Below are 22639 nucleotides of genomic sequence, written 5' to 3' on the forward strand. Positions count from 1 at the left end.
CAGGTGACTGTGAAACCCAGGGACTGAGGCAGTCTCCCCTCAGGAAGCCCCACATCTCTATCCAAAGAATGAAGTAAATCAGGAGCAAGGTAAAATCTGTACTCCCTCAAACCCGAGTGTTGGGAATATTGTTTTTCAGGCAGGATAGTCAAATAATGAAAGATTCCCGCAGACAAATGCCACGGTCATACTGATTACTGCTCAGAAGACTAAGACCAGTAAATTCACGTAAGAGGTGGCAAAATGGAAATGGAATAGACAACTCTATTCAATTAGAAGCAATTTTAGGGAATTTTATTTGACTGTCCAGTTATCGCCAACATCTAACATGTATCATTTTGCTACATTTGGGTAAGCACATACAGGAGAAAATATAAATTAAACACTATGGAAGTTTACCTTTAATGAAACATGGCCTTAATAGGATATGGGTATATAAATTTAGTGGTTTTATTGCATCGTTAGAAAATTATATTAAGAAAGATACAAAAAATCAATAGATGTTTATTTACAATTAGTACACCACTGTGGCTTTCCATTTTCATTTACCCAACAGGTTTCAGAGAACAGTTTATTACAAGCCTTAATAAAACACTTACAAATATTTACAAATTCAAAATAGATGTTTTATAACTGAAAAAGTTCACCTGAGAATTCATCATCACGTTGCCATGTCTGAATTTTTCCAAGTTGTTGATGGGGCCATGTGCACAGGCGCCCTGTATCGTCTACCACATCAAACATATGAAATTCCTAACTCAACATGGGCTAAGCATTAAGCTACAGAGAATGTGTTGTAAGTTACAAAGGGACAGCAAGGATTATATCCATGTTTGCTTTGAGCATAACAACCAAACAACAAATCATGTGCTACAGGTGAAGTGAAATAATAATAAATTTAAGGTAATGTTATTTTGCTGAGTTAGATACAGCAGCTTTGTAAAAGTCATCGAGCACTGGGAAGCCGGCTCACAAACCAGGGGACCGTGACTGTGTGAATACACAGCAGACATCCTGAAACACCCCCATGGACTGCTCAGGAAGGAAGCATGTGCACTATGCACACACGATACACTTGTTTTCACGCCCTCAGAACATCAACTGAAACACACGTTTAGAAAAACACTTCTTTAGAAGTTAACTTTAAAATAGGCATGTGTGTAACCCTGTGCAATATATAGAAAAATTTCCCACCTTACAGCCCAAAGACAAAGATAAAATGTTTCTTATCTTCCTGTCCCTCTGTTACAACTTGAAAATCATGGAGGTATGAGGTAGTGTAGTTTCTTGTACTACATGCTGGCTATTAAAACAATGCTATGTTTTACAAAATGTTACACTTGGCCAATAATCAGAATGTCATTAAAATAAACCCTTAATGCTAAACTGTTTATAGGTAGAGATAAATTTAAACCTAGTGCCTTAAAAAGCATGTTTAAACTCTGGCGACAATTAGGTTTTATCATAAAATAGGAAGGAAGCTTTCAAAGTCGTTACTTATAGGGGCAATTAAGCAAAGGTCATGTGACACCTGCACACACCTGCGCACACGCACACACACAGGCACATGTGCATGCACACACCGTGCATGCACACACCTGCTCACACACGCAGGCACACACTGGTATGACAGACAGCTGAGTGTCCACTGAGGTAGGAAATCAAGGATTCCATTGGCTTGTATAAGATTTTACATTTTGTAAACCAGAAAAGTTTTTATATTATTTTATATTTTGAAGTTAAAACTTAAAATCACAAGTATCAAAGAGACAGCTACGTGGGGATGTTTTTGTGTACACACGCACACTTATTTTACAGGACGGGATGCATTACCACAGAGTATCATTCTTCCTGACACATTCATGAGTATTTATAAAAGCCTCTAGAATATAAACAAGCCCAGCTAGTTTTCTCTTATAACCACTAAGTCAGAAACAGAGACAACATAGGAGCCACTGGACATACACTGGGAACACCTGCCCAACCACCACCCCATCAGAAGGGTCCATCTGACAAATGCTTCTGAAACATGCAGTGGTCCCCGCAGCCTCACAGCAAAGGCCTCCGTGTTCAGACTCGCTCCCACAGGACTGCAGCATCTCCCACACAGGCCACACAGGCCTTCGCAAGCTTCAGGACTCACCTAGGAAGCTCCCAGGTGAAGCACTTTCTAAACCAAACACCCTAAATTACTCCTTTGTACCCTTTAAAACTGGGCTCTGCAAATGTTTCTGTGAATGAGAATATATGCTTTTCTTCTCTTAATTGTAGGAGGTCAAGTCTAGTTTTTATTTTCAAACAAGTCTGTAACAGCAGGCTGCCTAACCTGTTATGGGGGAGCACACAGATGATGAAAGCGGTCCTTTAAACAGCACTGAATGAACACAAAGATGACTGTAAAATGCCCTGTGTGCCTGATATGCCAGACTTGGAAGACAGCAAGATTTGATCTGGTTTCCAAATTCAAACACACAATGAAACAAGATCAAGTATCATCCTGTTTCACAAACCTACACAGTTGTTCTAGAGGCATTTTATCCACAACAATGCTGTTTACAAGTAAACCACAGGATCTGCCTCTCCTAATCATGTGGGCATCCCTCTCCCCTGACGTCTGGCAGGCAGGCCCTCACAGTCTAGGGAGCCTAAGTAACACTGCCTGCGCTCACTCAAGCCCCTGAGCCCTGAATCCTATTTCTCCCTCCAAAGGGAAAGAATGGCAGGAAAAAGAAAGATCTGGTGGACCCAGAGGTGGTGGAGACTGAAAGGAACAAGGGGACAGGACTCTCACCCACTGTTTATGCTCCAGAAAGTCCAAGGAACAGAGCCTCTGCCTCAGGCCACCCCCCCGCCCTGTTTCCCAAAGTCCCAATGGAGCTCAGGGGTCACCATGCAGGCAACCCACTCCTGGCTTAGCAGGAGCTGAGAAGCCAAGCTCCAGACTCAGAAGCTCACAAACATCCCAGGCAGCTGACCCTGCTGATGAGCACATTAGCATCCAGGGCCTGCCTTCTTTATACCTGTGCATTGCAGGTCAGACCACTGAACCTTCTCTGGCTCCTTCCTCCATGGAAACCACCTGCAGACGTCTCCAGGTAGTCATTGCTCTCGCGTATTCTGTGTAAAGGGAGCGTTGTTACTACTCTTTGAAACAGGAGTTCCAAAGCCTGACTATGTGTTTACATGTGATCTCTAAGTATCCAGGAGGGAATTCATTTCTGCATCACTTGTGGAGTCAAGAAGTCAGGGCTGGCCTCAGAGGAATCCCCTACAGCAACTACGAGGGAAACAGTACTGTGAGGAGACAGGTGGCTGGATGAGGCTCTCAGGACACATCAGAACTTCAACAGAAGCCTGGGTGGTTCGAAGGGAGGGAGCGAGGGTCACTCGTCAGTAGTACATTTATCTGTCATCTGCTGGCAGAAGTCTGAGATGCCCGCACTCTGCCTGCACTGCTCCACGCGCCCCGCGTGATCCAAGGCCACCCTGGAGCCCGGCTGTGACTCCGGGCCCTGCGCACTGCCCTTCCCAACAGGGTAGCAGGGACTTTGTTCCCCTGCAGGCGGTGCAGCTGGAGGTCCCTCCACTAAACTCAAAAGTGGAGGAAACACAGGAGCACCATCAGAAGTACTTTTTTCTTTCTCAGAAATTAAGAAGGAGAGTGGGCAGTCCGAGGCCGAGTACTTGGCGAGTATCTGTATCTGTTCCTGGCTCAGAGCTGCCTCTCTGCAGACCTGCTGGCAGAGCCCAGTGAGGTTCTGCTTCGTCTCGCCCAGCGTGGACAGGATGTGGTCTCTCTCCTTCAGCAAGCTCTCCTTCTCGCTCTGCTGTGGGCATGAGAGAGAACACAATGACTCTTGTGGATTAGCTCAACCAACATTTCTATCTGTAGCTGTAGTGTCTGCTCACTAAACAAGGTCACATGGAATTCCTTTCAAGTCACATGAGAAATGGGTTCACTAGCTCAGGCCCGTGATCCCTCATCCAGAGCTCTCAGGCTGGACGCACGTTGGGATCCAGGGTTTTTCGATTTTAGGAAGATTATGTGGATGCACATCTTCCCTCTGGCAGGGTCTGGGGCAGCCCCACTGTCAAACATCTCTACACCTCTAAACAAAACACATTAAAATATCAAATAATGTGCAAAGTACAAAAAACAGACTCTACATGGCCCCATGTCACTTGCATCAGTTTTTTTCGCCAAAACAGTGTGTGACCCACCTGTAGTTCCCAGAACCTTCTGGATTTGTGGACTGCAGGTAAACAAGTGTGCACTTGACATTCTGCACAGAATAGAACCAAAACCAGTACAAGCACACCCATCGTAACTACTGCGGCTCAAATCACCAAGATGCTAATAATCACTAAAGTCGTTGAGCATTTACTTTGTGCCAAATATTGTGCTAAATGTTTTCAAATTCGCAGTCTCGGCTGCGTAATTCATTCAACTGCTGATGTAAGTAACATTAAACCCATTTTATAGGTGGGGCTCGGTGTTTAACATGCCCAGGGTCAGGAAGCTAATGCATCAGTTACGGAAATGTGAAGAACTGGGGGGGGGGATTTCTGTTTGCCAATTAATTTTATTATTATTAAAATTTTTATCTCTACAGGAAAGTTTCCACAGAGTTTTCTCAGGAGGTTTGCTGGCTCCTGACTGACCGTCCACCACCACCTGCTGCTGACAGCGTGGCTTTTCCCCGCTGCTCCTCACCCCTCCTGCTGCACCTGCACTGCGGCTCTAACCCAGCCGGAGCCAGGGACTTACAAGGGAAGTGGAAACAAATGCTGGGAGCAGGTCAGAGGCTTCCCCTGTGAGATTATGACAGCGCTCTTGGATTTCTGCTCATTGGCAGGTTCTGAAGAACTGAAGCTATGGTTAACAGTTCATAGTGATAATCCTCTAAATAGATCCTTTTCTGGACCAAAATTAGTTAAAAGGGTATAAAGGGAAATTTGCTTTCTACAAAAGTACTATTACTGTTTTATGTAAAAGTTTTCTAAAAACTGTGTAAATCCAACAATGGTAGTTAGTTTTTAAGTATTTCACAGCATCTAATATTTTGAGAAAATATACAGTGACTATAAAGTATAAATTTTTATATTGCAAAGTATTCTCCAACTTGTTCAAATTTTTACACAATTGTTCTGTTTTAAAAAAATAGGTAAGGGTCAGTATATTTACATATATATTTATAAGTGAATAAATAAAACTAAAGTCAATGTTCAACAGATACGTTTTTTTCTTGCAACGAATGTGTCAGTTGTAGTTTTCTGACAGGATGAGTCTGCAGGTGCCTAGAGGGGGGAACAGAGCCCAGACTCCCTGTCCAGAAAGGACACGGTTAATGCAGTCAGCACCCAAGTAACCCATGGGCAACATGAACACTGCAAATACTGCATAACCTCTGCATCTTCAGATAAACATCAAAATGGTCTTAAATGTTCTCACTGCTCCTGCCCCACTAAATAAATGATGGCATTAGCACCCTCTTCATGTGTGACCCACACAGGAGAGCTCGCTTCTCCACAACAACTGAAACTGACAGGCACCCTGACACTCCATCACAATGTTCCCATAAACTAAATGCTCCATCCCGCTCCTCTGGACGTGAGGCCAACTTCTACTTGAACATGTTTCCAGGCAGTTGGCTGATTTTTCCATTTCACTCTAATTTTAAAACACAGATTCACTTCAATAGCACTCAGTTGCTCAGTTTAATAACTGATGGTTGAATAAATAAAAGTAATTAAATGTAATCACTTCATGATCATTATTAAACTAGACACCTCTTGAACATACCACCAGTGTCCTGCTACCTATTTCTACACCCTATTTTAATTTCTTACACTGCAACTATGTAAATCATAAGTTTGAAGTGCTGTAGCTTTAATCATAGATTTTTAAAAATGAGTAAAATTGGTGTTCTGGTAACATTTGCATGCATTGTGCATTTTATGATAGAACAAATTTACATTCCAATCTACATTTCAATGGCTAGTGTCCAATATTCATTCAAATATGAGAAGTTAAGAAGATTTTAAATACAGCTCACCCAATAAAGATAGAAAGTGGAAGAATTTGGCAGCAAGAGCAGATGGCTGTGACAACATACTTTATGACAACATACTCTGATGTTTAAGAGTGCTCACTGCTAGACAAGGGTGGCTAACAGTTCCCTACGATGTAAAACCCCTGAACACACAGCTGAGAAATATACAAATGACCCTTAAAATAATAAAAATGCTCAAGTTCACTCATGAGAGAAAAGTAAAAGCTATCAAGAGACACCAACTCCGCCCAGGCCAGTGTGGCTCAGTGGTGAGAGCATCCGCCCGCAGACTGTAAAGTCCCGGGTTCCATTCCCAGCCAAGGGCACGTACCTGGGTTGAGGATCAATCCCTGGCCCCGGTCGGGGTGCATGCAGGAGGCAACCCATCGATGCCTCTCTCTCTCTCCACTCTCTCTGAAAAGCAATGGAAGAATACCCTGGGGTGAGGGTTAAAAAGAAGACATCAATTCTCACAACAGACAAACAGAAGCTGACAACAAAGCCCTTGCTGAGGCTGTGGGCAGACAGGCACACAGACACAGAAGGAAGGTGAGATGCTCCCACCTTCCTATGCTCCCACCAAATCTATGATAGAGGACAATCTATCACCTCTAACAAGATTACACATATATTTACCCTTTATCCAACAACCCTACCTCTAGAAATCCATCTTAAGACAACTCCTTAAACCTGAGAAGACCAGGACCACAGGCACTTGCTAAAGCACCAATGCCCACAGGGAGACACAGGTGGGGGCAAGCTATGCAGCTGTGAGAAGGGCAGCCTCTCTGAACTAAGAGGAAGTTTCCTGGAAACCACCCCTTACTGGCTAGAGTAAATACAGGACAGTCTGTACAGAAGACGTCTATGGAGCAAGAATGGTAGCAATAATATTCCTAAAGCCCAGGGTGCTGGCTCAGTGGCTGAGGGTCAACTTATGAACCAGGAGGTCTCGGTTCGATTCCCAGTCAGGGCACATGCCCGGGTTGCTGCTGGATCCCCCGGTCGGGGGCATGCAGGAGGCAGCCCATCAGTGACTCTTATCATTGATGCTTTTATCTCTCCCTCCCCTCGCCCTTCCTCTCTCTGAAATCAATAGTCATATTTAAAAAAAAGAATACTCACAAAATATTAACCTTTTATTTTAAAAAAGAAACATAAATTAAGAATTAAGAATTCAGAGAGTAAAAACCTGGTTACCTAAGGAAATAGCTATGCACAGAATGCAGGGTGAGGGAGAGATCAAGACTTTGGACTTAATTGCTACACCACACAAATGTCTTATATACGGGGTGGGCAAAAGTAGGCTTACAGTGGTTTCTGTTTCATCTTTGTACAGTTATACTTCATCTTTTTATGCAATTACATGCCTTCCTCTTTTTGTACAATTAAACTATATACAAAATATGTAAATTTTTATTTTTCTACTTTTTTCAATGGCTTTTTTTCTAAATTGTCTAATTGCTATTCATAGCTAGAAGGTTCACCCTTGAAGATTTGCTACAATCACAACTTTAAACTCTCTCCAGTACTTAACAAAGACCCAAGCCTGCAGGCTGAAGGCCTGTTTTCCTGCCTGTGGGCACTGTTCCCTGCTGCCTCCAACCAGTCCTAGCTCCGCTGCCCTGCATCTCACAGTAGCTTTTCATACAATGTTCCTTCCACCCACCACCAGGGGACAGAGAAACATGGGTGCAAGTTAGTCCGTTTTCCAGTTAACTTGTGCTTTGATGCTGGAACAAAAAATAAGATTCGATAAGGTAAGCCCTCTTCACACGCGGGGTGTCATCAGATCTCTGAATTTTCCATCTGTATCAGCATGTGAATTTTTTCCCTTAGATAAAAGATCCAAGTGGGTTTGTTTTGGTATCAACCAAAACAAGTTATTCAAGTCTACAGTTAATTTAAACAAACAACTGAGCTATTAAGTGTTACAGATACCAAGCAGAGCACAAAGAAACGGAAATGCCTTACAATGTCTTTAATCTTTACTCAGCCACTAAGAATCAGGTAGACAGTAAAACGATCCTTAATTTAAATCATTAAAAAAGCATCCAGATACAGTTCTCAGCTTAGGTATTACGGAGTATTATGCGAGTGTATGTGAATATTTACATAAGTAAATAGTCTATGAACATCCTTTCTTTCCTACGTTTTCTAAAAATGTCATATAATTTATCCTCTAAAAATGGTAACTGGTAGATTATAAAATTAATGTATAACAACATTATCATCCAACTTTGGAATTAAAACACCCATTTCTTCTACAAAATGCATGGATGTGATGGAACTAGGAATTCACACAAGAGCTTGCACACTTACCAGCTTCTCGATCTCCGACTCTAGGTTCTGTATACAGTCCAGTTTCCTCTTACGACAGCGCTGGGCGGCAATCCTGTTCTTGCTTCTCCTTCGAATGTCATGGATGCAGTCCAGCTGCTCTGGAGTCAGCTTGTGCATTTTCAACAAGGATTGGAAATCATTTCGAGAGAGGGAAATTATTCGCTGTGCATTAAATGGCAGTTTTACCTAGAATGTGAAATAAACCTTAGTCATTGTTGTTGTATTTTGTAATTACACCTAAACCTAGGACACAGAGACATACATCTTTGTTTTCTAGACACCTTCACTCAGACTTCAAGAGACCTCTACTCCCAATCTGCCCACTCCCTCAGAATAATGACTGGTAACTTATTTGATCATCCCAGTTCCTTTTAGAGAGGGTTCAGAAGACAGATTGAGAAGCAGGTATTTTATAAGCAAATCAAACATATTAACACAAATATGAATGTATTTAAAATGAAAAACAATTTATTCTACGAGGGCATTCGATGAACCACAGATATCTTTATGCCTCTTTCTAAAGTGTTTTTACCCAAACCCCCCAAAACTCTACTTCATTCTTTGACATACAATTATCACTGTGTCACTCTGATTTAATATTAGTATAATTACACCAGTATTTCTAAAGCATTTCAAAAAATTTACTTTTTTGTCAGGAAATGGTGGTTTCACATAACTCATTTTAAAGGCTACACATCTTACTTGTCAGTGGAGAAATAATTAGGGAAACCTTGTAAATATGTTAAATTCATTTTCAACATACATAAATTTGGAAAAAAGAGGTAATTTTTTTAAATGACAAAGCTGTGGGACAGTTTAATTATATTAATGAACAAAAATGCAAATAAAATATCAGTCAGTTTCTCTGGCAACCTACTTAGTTTGTTACATAAATGAAACAAAATGTTTTAAAATTTCTTAAGAGTTTTAACATTCTTTTCATAGTTCCAAACGCTGGATTTATACATAGCATATGAAAATCTATAGCAATTACTCATGCACACATCTCATTTCTTAAATTAAATCACCAACCACCTCCTTCCGAAGCCAAAGGAAAAGACCTCTTACAGTCTCCCAAATCTGTCATCCAACAACCATAAAACCAAAGAAAACGATAAAGTACTAATAAGCCCTATTACTACTGGATGTTTTACAAAACAGCAGCTATCACGTACCAACTACATGCAGCACTTGCTAAATTATTAAGATATGCATTAACTTAATAGCTGAAGTGGCTAAGGAGAAATAAGAAAACAATAAAGGACATGAAAGACCAATGTAAAGAAAGCTCTGCACTGAAGGCCACATTCCCACAACTGGTCACCGCTCGCTAGTCCCTGCCAAGGGACTGTTCCAGGTCCAGGGACCATGTGGTGGTGAGTGAGACCATCTGTGCTACACTGTCCAGGAATAACCACAGTGACCACAGAACCACTGCTCTCCTCTGGGGACATGGCATTTGAGGTAAGCAGTTACAGCCAGTGTGGACTCCACACCATGGTTAATATACGCACACCTGCTTGAAACCTGTAGACAAAGAGTCCCAAACTTCACCACACTCTTTAGGGACAGGCCACACAGTGTCACATCTGTGTATGGGTTTCCTCCCCCTGAGCCTGTTCTCATCCCTACTGTGTGACAGGAGCTGACACAGTGAATCCTAATAGGTGGTGCAAAGCCATGACAAACAGCACCCCGGTGTCCCCCTCACCTCACCTCACACTCCTGTTCTCGGGCTGAACAGGGCTCGCTGTCCCCCTCGGTGTCTGTCTCAGAGTCGTCCCCCAGGCTAATCACACAAGCATACGGACACGGTTCCCGCCGAGGCTCCAAGACATAATCGTCGGCTCCAATTTCCAAACTGCTTGCATGGCCTTCGGCACTCAGAGTACTTATAAAAGGGCAGTTGACAGAACTCAATGTTGCAAAGGTCCTTGGGCCTGGTTCTGGGCTTTCGCTAATCCTGATCCCGAGCCAGGGGCACTCAGACCGCTTCTGTGTGTGGACCTGTTCTGACCCATCCTTCGCCACGGCAGGGGACAGCTGTGCTTGGCAAGGGGCATCCGTGTTGCAAATATCGCTCCAGAAGCCCTTGGCCAGGTGCTCGGCCACCTCCCGCTCCACGCTGCTCCGGTCACTAGGAGTGAGGCCACTCTCCTCCCTGGGGCCGGAGTCAGACTTCAGATGCAGATCATGACTTTCAGCAAACGTTTTCTCTTCTCCCACATGTGGGCCCGACAGAGGCTTTTCTGTTAACACTGTGGTATTTTGCATACCAGCAAAATTGAGGTCCCCATACTGATCATAGGTATGCAGGAGGGACAGCGAGTAGAGCCCCGGGGGGTCTGTGGAGGACCCGGGGAGGAGAGGTGCCCCTTCTGTCTCCTCCGAGGGGCACTGAGAGGCAGGTTCTTCCTTGATGTCTTCCTGTTCCAGCACGACTCCACTCTCTTCACATTTTAAAATCGCCTGCCCTGCACAGCCCTGTGTTCCTCCCAGACACTCATTTTCAGATGCCTCACTTGGCTGAACAGAAGTATGAGCGTCTTGGAACCCAGACTCCACTGCCCGGACTCTGTCAGTGCCAAACGCTTTCTGGAATTTTCTGTATTTGGGACACAGTGATGGCAAAGCCAGCGCAGGGCCCTTCTCCAAGCACAGGGACCCGCACGTCTGGCTGGCACTGTCCTGCAGAGACGGTGATGGCCTTGTATTTCCTGGATGTCCACAGGGTTTACACTGAGGAACCTGAACATTTTTATTTTCCAAAAATTCCTCTACCTCATTCGTTTCCAAATCCCTGTTGTCCAGAAGTGGGACCTGGAGGCCTGTCTTCAGGCAGTGTGGTGGGAAGCACACCTTCCTTGGACATTCTCGCCGGTCTGTGGTGGAGTCCAAAGACTTGAACTTGAGAAACTGAAAGCAGGACTCCTCAATATCATGGACACCGAGAAACTCCACAGACCTGCACACATCATCCACATTGTCCTGGCTTAAGGACAGCTTAGCGGTGTAGGCAAACTGAATGAGAGGCTCAAATCCTTTAACTGTCACCTGTTAATATACAAAACACAAGAGCAGAAAGGAACAGAGATGAATGACTTACCACAATCATTATAAAACAGGTACTTTAATTAGGTAGGACAACTGTTCCTCAGAGCATGTGACGGGGCAGGAGTGGGGAAAAGCAAGCTCCTTACACCCTGGTCATCCGGCCCACACCCTTCTCTACAGAGTCCACTCTGATCGACACGTGAGTTATGATTTACTCACATGAGGGAAATAAAGGGAAACAGAACCACTTCTCCACATTGGCTGCAGTAAATAATCCATGAGTACAGCAGGATGAGCCCTAACACACGGTCCAGCCCTGGAGTCTATGGCCAGCCCAGCACTGGGCAATCAACATTCCAAACAACTCCCACTGCTGAAAGCCCCAGAAGTAAACATTTTAAAGATGAAAACAATGTATGCAAAGTACTTAAAGTAGCTCTGACTCATGGCAAATGCACAGTAAATGGTGGCTTTTACCTTTGTCTTGTGCCAAAAATTTCTAATAAAATTTTTAAAGATTCAGATTTAAAAGTGAATAAAGTAAAGCTGTAAAAGTCACACATTGAGTGTGTCAGCAAAGGCTCATGGATTCCAGGCAGCAACCTTTCAGCAGCACCTGTACACTCACACTCGCCTGCAGAGGGAGGGGAAAGTGAACCTACTACTGAGTGAAGTGCAGAGAAAGCCTCGCTCTGGGTCAAAACACAAAATTAATTTTACAACCCTGGGCTCCTATAACAGTGATCAAGATATTGTTTCATGATCTTCTTAAAAACATCCTAGGCTGTGAGTACTGAACTAGCTTTTAAATGGCTTAGAACAAAATGCAGCCACTCCTCACACTGGGAGGATGCAAAGAGCAGGATCCCTCCCACTGGCCGATGGGAAGGCACAGCCTAGGGTTTCTTGTAAAACCAAAATCACAGCCACCGCCTGTTCTGGCAACTGTACTGCTGGCCTTTTGTTCCTAAGAAATGACCTGTACACAAATGTCCACAGCAACTTTACTTGTAACACTCAAAAACTGGAATTAGCCTAATTCCTTCAACAGGTGAACAGGTAAATAAAAATTGGTACGTCCACGCTATGGAATATTACTCGGCAATAGAAAGGAGCTACTGACACGTGCAACCTGGATGAACCTCAAGGGGGTTAAGTGGAAGAAAGCCAATCCCAAAAGGTCACACACTGTGTGATTCCAATTATATAGCATGTTTGAAATGACAAAACTTTAGAAAAGGCGGGCAGATGAGTGGCTGCCAGGATTAGGAGTGGAGGGTGTGATTATAAAGGGGCAGCAACAGGGCTCCCTGGGTGTTGGAACCACAGTCTCCTGACTGCGGGGGACACACGGACCTGTATAGGGGATGACAGTGTGCAGACTTCACACACACTCACCGTGCAAGTAAAACCAGAGACTCTGAGTCAGAGAATGAGTGTGTTCACGTCAGTACCCTGGCTGTGATATTACACCGTAACTCTGCAAAGTGTTACCACTGGAGGAAACTGGGTAAAGGGTACAAGGGATCTCTCTGTTATTTTTGTGACTTTACAATTATCCCAATAAAAATTCCAATTAACAGTTTTTAAAAATACTTAGTTAAACCAACCAAAAAAGGCTTTTAAGACAGTGATTTATATAATGATATTTTCAGTCTATCGCTACTGCAAATATTTGAAAACATACAGGGTTTACACTCAAATTTGAATAAAAATGAATGCACACACATATTCCTCCCGTACCTGTGAATCAAATTCCTCTACTTGGAAAGTACTGATGAACTGGATGGAGAAACAGACCACAGGAAGCATGTCTCCACCATGAGATGGATGCGGTGCCACATTTAGAAACAATGCTGACCTACAGTGGCCCTTGTCACTCTGCTGGCACTGCCTTCCTTGCTCCCACCTCTGCCACAGCACAGACATCCTGCAGATTCCCCAAGCAGGCATGCGCTTTCATGGACATGTGCAGCCACAAAGCCCACCCAGGCCTGCTGCACACGAAGAAGTTTTCCATGCACTCAACTCCCTCTTAACAAACTTAGTCTGTCCCAACACCACAGGCCCGTGGCTCTTCCCACTGCAGCTCCAGCTAAAGCAGTTGTTCTAAGGGTCAGAGCCACCACACCCCTGGCCCAAAGCGCGTCTCCCAGAGGCAGGACATCAACAAGGACCAAAAGTTCAGAACTCCACACCAGGCTGGTGGAAGAGATGTGTAAAAACACAGCTCTAGGTAGAGAGCACAAGAACTATCTTTTTTTACCAATGCACAGACACAATCTCAAGAAACAAGGAAGGAAAGAGAAAGAACACTCTCTATGGGGGATGTCTTAGGAAAATGAAGGACTCACAGAGCCCTAAGCCAGGCACATGCTCCACCACAGCACAGGGCCCAATGGGAGAGACGGTGCAGCTTGGTCCCTCCGAACACGACCCTTTGAACATCTCTAACCACTTGCTGTGCCCTGTTTTGCTCATTTTATTAGAAATAATGTAAGTTATTCATCTGCTCAATAAATATTTTTAACTAACATCCAAAATTAATAATTTTACATGTAAAATGTCATGATTTTATGAAAAAGGTTAAAGAAAGGTATTGCTACAGAACCTAGGAACTGTGCCTGAGCCTCAAGACAAGAGGGTTTGAACCACAAGATTTAATGACACTGGGTTAAAATCAGGGTGATTTCCTGAGCTGGGCCCCTCACCTCTCCTGGGAGAGAAATGCTGAGCTCTGCGTCGGCCTGGCCCACGACTCGTGCGTGGAAGTAGGAGCTACAGGCCGCCAGCACGGCCCGGTGGGCACGGAACGGCTGTCCCTCCACGAGGACGGTGACGTCACACAACACATCCTTCCTCCGCTGGTCGTTGAGGCTGAGCAGGACGTTGGCGCTGTGCACCGAGGACTCATAGGCGAAAACTGCGCTCTCCCTCTGAGACATCCTGTGTCACACGTGGTGCTGGGCCGTGCAGTGAAAGCATTCTCCTACCTGTCCCCAAACCTGCAAGACACAGGCAAGATGTCACCTGAACAGAATCTCATCGAAAGTGGTTTAGAAGTGACAGTGCCCAACATAAACTACTCATCACTGAGACAAACCTGGAAAGGGTACCCTCCAGCAAGCCAGGAGCATTTTTTCAATTTCCCACATTTAAAACAGGGTTGTGATAGCACTTTTTCTAATTTTATGAAAAAGGCTCTCAGGGTGGGGAAGAAAGGATTTGTTGAACCAAGGATTACATGGACCTCTGCAAGTGAGACATTTCATACTGAGAAGGCACCTACAAAGAGCAAACAGATGGGCCAGGACATTCCTGGGTGGCACCCTACTCCTGCTGCTTTAAGACGTGAGTGGGCATGTGGGTCCCCAGAGGGTCTGGCTGGGACAGGACTGACCAGTGCAACAGGCACATGGTGTCCACCCCTCTCCAGGCCCATCCCCAACCTCTGACAGAGGGCAGGAGGGTGTGGTGCTTCCTAACAAGGGACAAGTCCACAAAAGGCAAAGTCCCTCCAGCACAAGACGAAAAGCACTTCTCGGAGAAAGGACGTTTTCTGAAACAAGTCTTGCTCTACACCACCAGGTGCAGGCAGCACGCACTGCTCCTCCACCACTAAGAACATGGGTCACGCGCACAGAAGCTCCCGGTTTTCCCAAAATGTTAAAACAAGTTATCGGCAATGTATATTTTTACTATATAAACAAACATATAGCAGCCTCCAAACATTTTTTATCATATGTACACTACTTGCAAAGGAAGGGCAGTCCCAGTCTATGCATGTTTACTGTGCATTTCAAACATGCACCAGTGTTCTCATGTATGTTTTCAAGCCCACAGAGCTGAAGGGGAGAGGTGAGACATTCTTGTGTTTCCTTCCAGACCCACGCCCGTGATGAGCCCTCCAGGGTGTGTGCACACACCCCCATGGCATGTGATCATGTGACGGAGGCTGAGAAGCTCCTCAGGTACCATTCCTGTGACATGCACCTTTGCCCCTAGGACACTGACTCACTGCCTGAAACGTGAAAGTCCCCCAACATTCAGCAACTAAGTAGATGTTCCTGTTCTCAGTCACTGTCCTACACACACTCTACTCCTCTACATACTCTACTGTGTCTGTTTTCAAAGTGCTTGCTGTAGCTGAAGTGTACGTTCCTCAGAGCAGTGAATGAAATAAACTCTCAAATAATGTGATGAAACTCTACACAACGTAAACAGAACATGAAGGGTCGCGACCTATCTTTTACTTCTCAGCAGACCACACAAAATCAGGGCAACTCCAAATTACATATTAGAACTACCTCGACTTTTGGGGTGTGCCCATACAAAACAGTACATTCCCTTTGACAACTGGTCTTAACATTTCAGCCAACAACATGGGGAATTAGTGTTAGGACAGTAAGGAAGAACCGTCATTCAGGGAAACCATATCCCTGTGCGTGTGTTCCACAGACAGCGCCCTCCACCTTCTCTAAGACGGTCACCCTCCCAGCCAAGCAGGACTTGGCAGCTGCCCCCTGCCCCACTGTGTCTCTGCACCCAAGTCCCAGCCTCCCTGCTCTTTGCTGGCATCTGCCTTGCAAACTCCTAAAACTATACGAACCTTACTTTTACATCTCACTGTTCTGAACACAGCACGGCCAGGACAAACTCTAAGAGCAGCGTAAGAGCGTGCCAGCTGGTGTCACCCTAAGTCAGTGGTGTGCAACCCCAGGGTCTGGGCACTGCTCACCATTCCTATGCATGTCCCCGTCTCTGTCCACAGTAGCCTTCCAGCCACCACCTTCCTCCTCAGTGCGCGTCTCTCCCAGCAGACCATCGTAACTGGGATCCTACCACCTCCACGGCGCCCTCTCCAGCTGAGTCTGACACCTTTTCTGAACATCCTCTCCCACCATGGCCACCCCTCTGCTGGCTCCTTGCCATGGGCTTTGTTCACAAACATGTTTACATCTCTCCAGAAATTGTCCTCAAAACACCAAAAACGAACAGCAAATACTCACTATGCTCTCACCCTGCGCTGGGCCCTGACCTGAGTGCTGGATGCGACAGCACACCTCACCTACTCTCACGGTCACCCAACTTCACACATGAGGAAACTGAGGCTCACCGAGAAGTACCCTAACCAAGGTCAAAAGACCAATAAAGCACTTACTCCACATCCTGTCTCGCCTGGGTAATGGGGAGCTGGGTATCCCTAACAGCCAGGCCTGAGAGTAGCCAGAAACAAGGAGTGGCGCCTGACCTTCAGAAAGAGGGCGCTGTGTTCCTCACACTAGACCTCAAGGTCCTCTGGATTCCAGGGACTGCAGCAAACATCCCCATGCCCTCATGGTGGCTCTGCCAGGCACTGCCACCAGGTGGCTCACCACGTACCATAGCTCCAGAGAGAATTTATTTCTTGGCTCAACCCCCGTTTAGGCAGTTTGAGGGGGCAGCTCACTCAGTTCAGAGCCAGCTTACAGATCTGCTGTAAAATACGGATGTGGGTGACATGCCAACCTCAATCCCATCAGCAGCCACTGAGAGAAGCTAGAGAACCAGGTGATCAAACAGCCCAGAAGGCCCCTTACTGTGTGCACTGAGCCCACACACACCTGGACCCATCCTCTCCCAGCAGAGACTTGGGTATGTCCTGACACCTCCCACAATGACCATTGCTCTCTGCAATGGTTTACCAGCTCGCACAAGCACAAAGAACAAAGAGTCTTACAAAATAAAGTGAAACAAAGCTTCACATATCAATATTTTACCTTTACTAGTGCCAAGTACTCTAGTTTCTGTTCTATAAAATTTCCAGTTGTGATCCACTCAATTTCAAGAACCACTAACAGACCATCACCTCCTGCATTGAGAGCACAAGCCAGGTGGCTTCCAACACAGGGTGTCTAGAATCCTCACTGTCTGGGTTCAAACCCCAGTTCTGCCACTTACTGACATGGCCTGGGGCAAGCTGCTTATCCTCCAGGGTCTTGGTTTCTCACTTGTGAAACAGGGACAACAGCACCCCACTGGGCTGTCAGGAGGTTTACCTGAGACAAGAGTAAAGGGATTAGCTCACTGTCTAGCCCACAGCAAACAAATAACAAATGTAAGCTGTTATTAAAGACAATAACAAAAGCTTCACTCCCCTCAACCCCCTTGACCCCTCTAATTTATTCCCCACATCAAAGTCAGTGAGTCTCCCCTGCTGAAGTCCTATGGTATCTCTTCCATATTTCTTATGATCAATTTTAAAGCCTCAGCGTGTCCTCCAGACCTGCACGGTCAGATTACCTACCTGCTAACCCAGCGTTTCTCAAGCCTTTGTCTCCCTCTCTTGCTCTTCCCCAGCCTCACTGTCCTTCCTCCTGCCCCACAGACTCCTCAGGGCCTTTGCCACACCCACTCCCTGGACTACTGCTCTTCAGCTGGCTAACTCCTCACCTTTTAGGTCTCAGCTTAAATGTCAAAACCTTGCCTGGCTCGTTTTCTGCCCTCAAGCATGTAACCAAGTACCTGGTCCAATGCAGGTACTTGCTTCTCAATGAATGACCTGGTATTTTTAGTAAATCCTAAACCTAGAGCATCTACGTCTCCTTCCAAACATGGCACAATGGATGTGCCACTGAGATAAGCCCTCAGAGAAACACCCCCAACAGCTTTCCCCAGAGACACGGGAGAAAAGGGGGCCCTAGCTCATCCCTCTGGGAGCTGGAAATACACCTGCAAGACAATGGCCACAGAAGAGCAACGGCTCACAACTATACGCAGAGCCATCTTGCTGACTTGTGTGAAGGAGGATCCTCACCCCTGGCCTCACTGGCATGGGGCACATAGGAAGTTCTTCTGAGAATAATTTTTCCTAATTCTGAAACCATCTAAGCGGTCAGGAACTCATTTCTACCCAGCAGTGTAACTAAGCAATGACCAAATCAAGTAAGAATGGCACCCGTCCTTCTAACATCACAGAGTCATCTTCTAATATTTCTCAGACCTAAAGAATAAGATATGACCCCCAAGGAACCTTCTGGACCTAAAACTCTATTAACTGATTAACACCAAATTTAGATTCCTATTTTACACGATTTTTTCTATATATACTATCGTCAAATTTCAAAATAAAGGTTTGTTGCCCTTAGCAAACTGCTGATTCACCCAGTAGTGCTGATGAAGGATGAACAAGCATTTTAAAGCTTCCTGAACCTCAGTTTGGAAATAACCTGCTCTCTGCCCAACATACACAATTTAAGTTTTAATGCAGGGACTGTTTGATGTTTGTCTTTCAAAATCATGAAGAAAATGAAAAATGATGCTGTGGCCTTATAACATTTTAATACAAGTTACTTGAAGGATAATTTACTTAAAAAGCTTTCAAAAGCCTCAGGTAACTCTCAGATCATGAGGCCAGGCCACATGCTTCAGAGCAGAAACTCCGAAGAAAACGTGGGCGTGTGAGGGTCACATCCACAAGTATGGAAGAGCTGCACTCATCTACCTCACGCCTCACAGGACTGCGCTGTCCTTTCAGTTCTCAACGCAGGAGGGCACACAAAATTACCTAACACTGAGACTCATTTAAAGGAAGACAACTACCATCCAAACATCCTGTATCTGCACTGAACAGTGACAGCTGTCGTTTCCTCATTGAGACCTGGAGTGTCAATCTGTGCCACACAGCAAGGGTAGGCGCCACAGGGACAGTCCCTATATTCAAGACATAACTAGAGATGCTCAATCTAAAAATGATGCCTCAGGGTGAAGGAGGCAACAAGGATCTTCATAATCCATCTACGCCAGAGGGTGAACATTTCTGGAGATATATTTATAAGTCTTCAGACAAAAACTACTTTCTGGTCAATTCTCACTTAACCATGATATTCAACTAAACAGAACCATGACTTCCAAACAGTCCTGTTCGCCGAGGGAGTGTGGGGGTATGGAGGTGAGGCGGGGGGAGCATAAGTGACCAGTGCCCTAAACATCAGCAGTGGCTCAGCAGCTAACTGTCTGGGCCTATCCATTAAAGCAGTGCCCTCCATCAGCAGCCTGGCGGAGTCCATCTTTCTAGTAGCCACTGGAACTTCCCTCCTCTCTCCTCACTGCTTCTGCCTACCCCACTCGCAGCAAGCAGCCTGTCCATTCCTTCTGCCTGACTCAGCTGCTCAGTCACAGGGCAGGGTCTCCAAAGGCCTAATTAGAAGAGGCAAATTCCTCTCACCAGGCCTCCTTCCCGGCTCCCTCCTACACTTCAAATCCCCCACACCAGTGCCAGTCACAATGCACCCAAGGTACAGAGTGTAAGTGCTCTTCGGACACTAGAGGACCTTATCTTCTATTTTCAAGTGGAAGCAAAGACGCAGCAGTGTCATGTGTGGACACCTCAGTCCTTTGTCTGTCCTTCAGGGTCTTCACAAAAAATTTAAGTGGAGATGTGCACAGGAAATAATTTCTTTAAAGACATGGTTTCTCTTGCCACCATTACCAAATCTGAAAGAACCTTAACAGCAAAACATCTGTGGGGATCACCCTTGCCAGTGTGGCTCCGTGGTTAGTGCGTCAGCCTGCGCACCGTAGGGTCTCAGGTTCGATTCCCATTCAAAGGCATGTACCTCAGTTGCAGGTTTGATCCACAGCCCCGGGTCGGGGCGCCTGTGGGAGGCAACCAATTGATGTTTTTTCCTCACATCAGTGTTTCTCCTCTCTCTCCCTCCCTTCCATTCTGTGTTAAAAAAAAAAAAAAAAAAAAGTCTGTTGGAATTTAAATAAAAGACAATAATTTGTCAGCCTCCTTTCCCACGTTCTGAGACCCAACTTGCCTGCTAGGAAGAGCCAGGAAGAAAGACTCGGTGACCACAGTTGGCTATTTTCTTTCACCTTTGGCAGATCTTAAACATCACATCTGATAATCACATTTCCTAAATCTGTCTCTCAGTCTTATGGAAAACCTTAAGTATAACTGGGTAAGGTATGTGGATCAATGTATCAAAAAAGGCTGAATGAAAATGGAAAACAAGTTTGAACTAAGCTAAGTAGCAGAAAGGCTGACAGCAGCACCAAGAACAATGACACTGTTTATTAGGAGAACATTTACAGTGATATATGGGAAAGTGACCTGGAAATCTATCAATTGATGTTAAAATGATGTCACTAAGGATGCCATAATGTTTCTTAAATGGCGGGGGTCACTACAACTTTTGCAGCTCATGATTATTACAACATTATGTGAGGTTTCATAAAGAGAAAGTTAGATTTTTTTCCATTCACTCTTCCTAATATTAAAAATTATATAATCAGGATCTTTTGTTATTTTTACTTGGTATAATTCCATATCTAAAATTATAAAGCTAAAGGTATACTTAGAGGAGAGCAGTGTGAATGGCTAGAGAAGTCTGATGAAGCTGTTTACACACTCACCTACTGAGAGGTCAGAAACAAAAGGTAGGTTTTTTTACTTCCCAAGTCACAAATTCAACTTTGAGAATCCCGGGTAGTAAGTTTACAAGAGCTTGGAAGAGAAGAAGGAAGAAAGTAGAGAAGGAGCCCAGGGAAGCAAGCTCCAGAACAAAACAAGAATAACTGATTCCGCCTTCTTACTACAAAGAGCGTAAGAAACAATGAACTCTTTTATTTGCTGAACATATTCAGAGCTCCTTGATCCTAAAAGGACTATTGTATCTCCACGGAATAGGACGGTAAGAAAATATGAACTAGCAAGTGCACTTGGCCCACACCAATAAAGCTAATTTACCAAATACATATTTTTTTATCATGTACTTGTCGGTCACTATTTTATTTATCAACTTTGAGGTTATAATTACATGGAACGAACTGCACTATTTACAGTGTACAATTCGGTGAATTGTAACACTTGTGTATGTGCACAAATCTACCACCACGATCAAGACATAGAATCTTCCATCCCTACTCAAAATCCCACAGGCCCCTTAAGGTCTCTCCTTCCCTGTTCCCCTGGCTCCAGAGAACCAATGATTTGCTTTATGCATTTTCTACAATTTATATAAATGAAATCACACATTACGCTCTCTGGTTTCAGGTTTCTCTCAGCTTAATGACAATCATACTGTGTAGCTCTGTTAAATAACATTCCACTGTATGGTGATTCCGTTTGTTTATACATCTAACTACTGCTGGGTGACTGTATAAACATGGACAATTGCACAGAAACACTTCATTCTCTTGGGCAGATAAATATCTAGGAGAGCTGGGTGCTACAGTAGGTTTACGTTTAACTTCTTTGCATTGCTACCAGCAGTGTAGGAAGAGTCCAGCTGCGCCTCATTTTTGCCAACCCTGGTACCGTCGGCCTTTTTAACCTCTTCAGCTACCCTAATAAAGGCACAGGCATCTAGCCTGACTTTAATGTGCATCTCCTACGGCTAATGAAGTTGAGCGTCGCATCTTTACGTAGGTTTATTGGCCATTTGTGTATCTTCTTTCGTGAAATGTCTGTTCAACTTTTCTGTTTTTAACTGGGCTGCTTTCCTCTTTCTACGGAGTTGTAGGAGGAGGGTTCTGACTAGGACAACACTGAGTCTCCACACCCACACCCACACGGGAAAAGCTGAGTCTAATACACTGAGCCTTCTGATGCATCAATGTGGCATCTCTCCCCATTTACTTAGGTCTTCTTTCATTTCTCTCAGCACTATTCCAATATTTCTCATAAAGAATATCTTCTGTTAAATTTGCTCCCAAGTATTTTATATTTTTGTGTAGTTACAATAAATGAACTTGTTTAACTTCATTTTCTGGGTTTCTACTCCATAAACATAACACTGACTTTTTAAATATTAACCTGTTTTTGAGTAGCACAGGGAGACTGTGGGGAAAAGGGAACAGCATGCTGCTCGGCTTCCCAGTGCCCAGGACTGCAGACAATAATACAAGCACCGTTAACTGGTTTTCAGAATAGGCAGATAATGTAGGACTTAATTACAGTTACAGACATCAATACTATTAACCTTGACACAATAAAAGTACAACTGACAGGCTGGGAGATGGAATCAGAGAGAACTAAAAGGAATGGAACTTACAATATCCAAAGTCAAGAAGGTATTTCCTTAGATTAATGAGACTAAAGTAAAAAAATAATAATAATTTTGAGTTGTAGAGGTGACCAAGAACAGGAATAAAATAATTATAAGTGGGAGGGATGGTTGAAGCAAACAAAAATCAACACC

General features: G+C 44.5%; 1 protein-coding gene across 3 annotated transcripts in view; it reads right to left on the reverse strand.

Annotated features, from left to right (window-relative positions):
• Positions 1 to 303: 303 nt before the first annotated feature.
• Positions 304 to 22639, reverse strand: part of BACH1 (BTB domain and CNC homolog 1) — a 31694-nt gene continuing 9358 nt past the window's right edge. The window contains exons 1-5 of one of the 3 annotated variants that reach the window (XM_016216500.2): positions 17391 to 17407; positions 14162 to 14455; positions 10113 to 11450; positions 8376 to 8582; positions 304 to 3827 (exon numbers count right to left, since the gene is read on the reverse strand). In XM_016216500.2, coding sequence (XP_016071986.2) covers positions 3384 to 3827; positions 8376 to 8582; positions 10113 to 11450; positions 14162 to 14395 — 2223 coding nt within the window. In that variant the 5' untranslated portion in view covers positions 14396 to 14455; positions 17391 to 17407 and the 3' untranslated portion in view covers positions 304 to 3383. Of the gene's footprint in view, positions 3828 to 8375; positions 8583 to 10112; positions 11451 to 14161; positions 14456 to 17390; positions 17408 to 22639 lie in introns of those variants that run through there. The other 2 variants (XM_087818496.1, XM_087818495.1) reach the window with 2 other exon arrangements.

This window comes from Miniopterus natalensis, chromosome 6 (assembly GCF_054644295.1).
Source record: "Miniopterus natalensis isolate mMinNat1 chromosome 6, mMinNat1.hap1, whole genome shotgun sequence".
NCBI classification, from domain to species: domain Eukaryota; kingdom Metazoa; phylum Chordata; class Mammalia; order Chiroptera; family Miniopteridae; genus Miniopterus; species Miniopterus natalensis.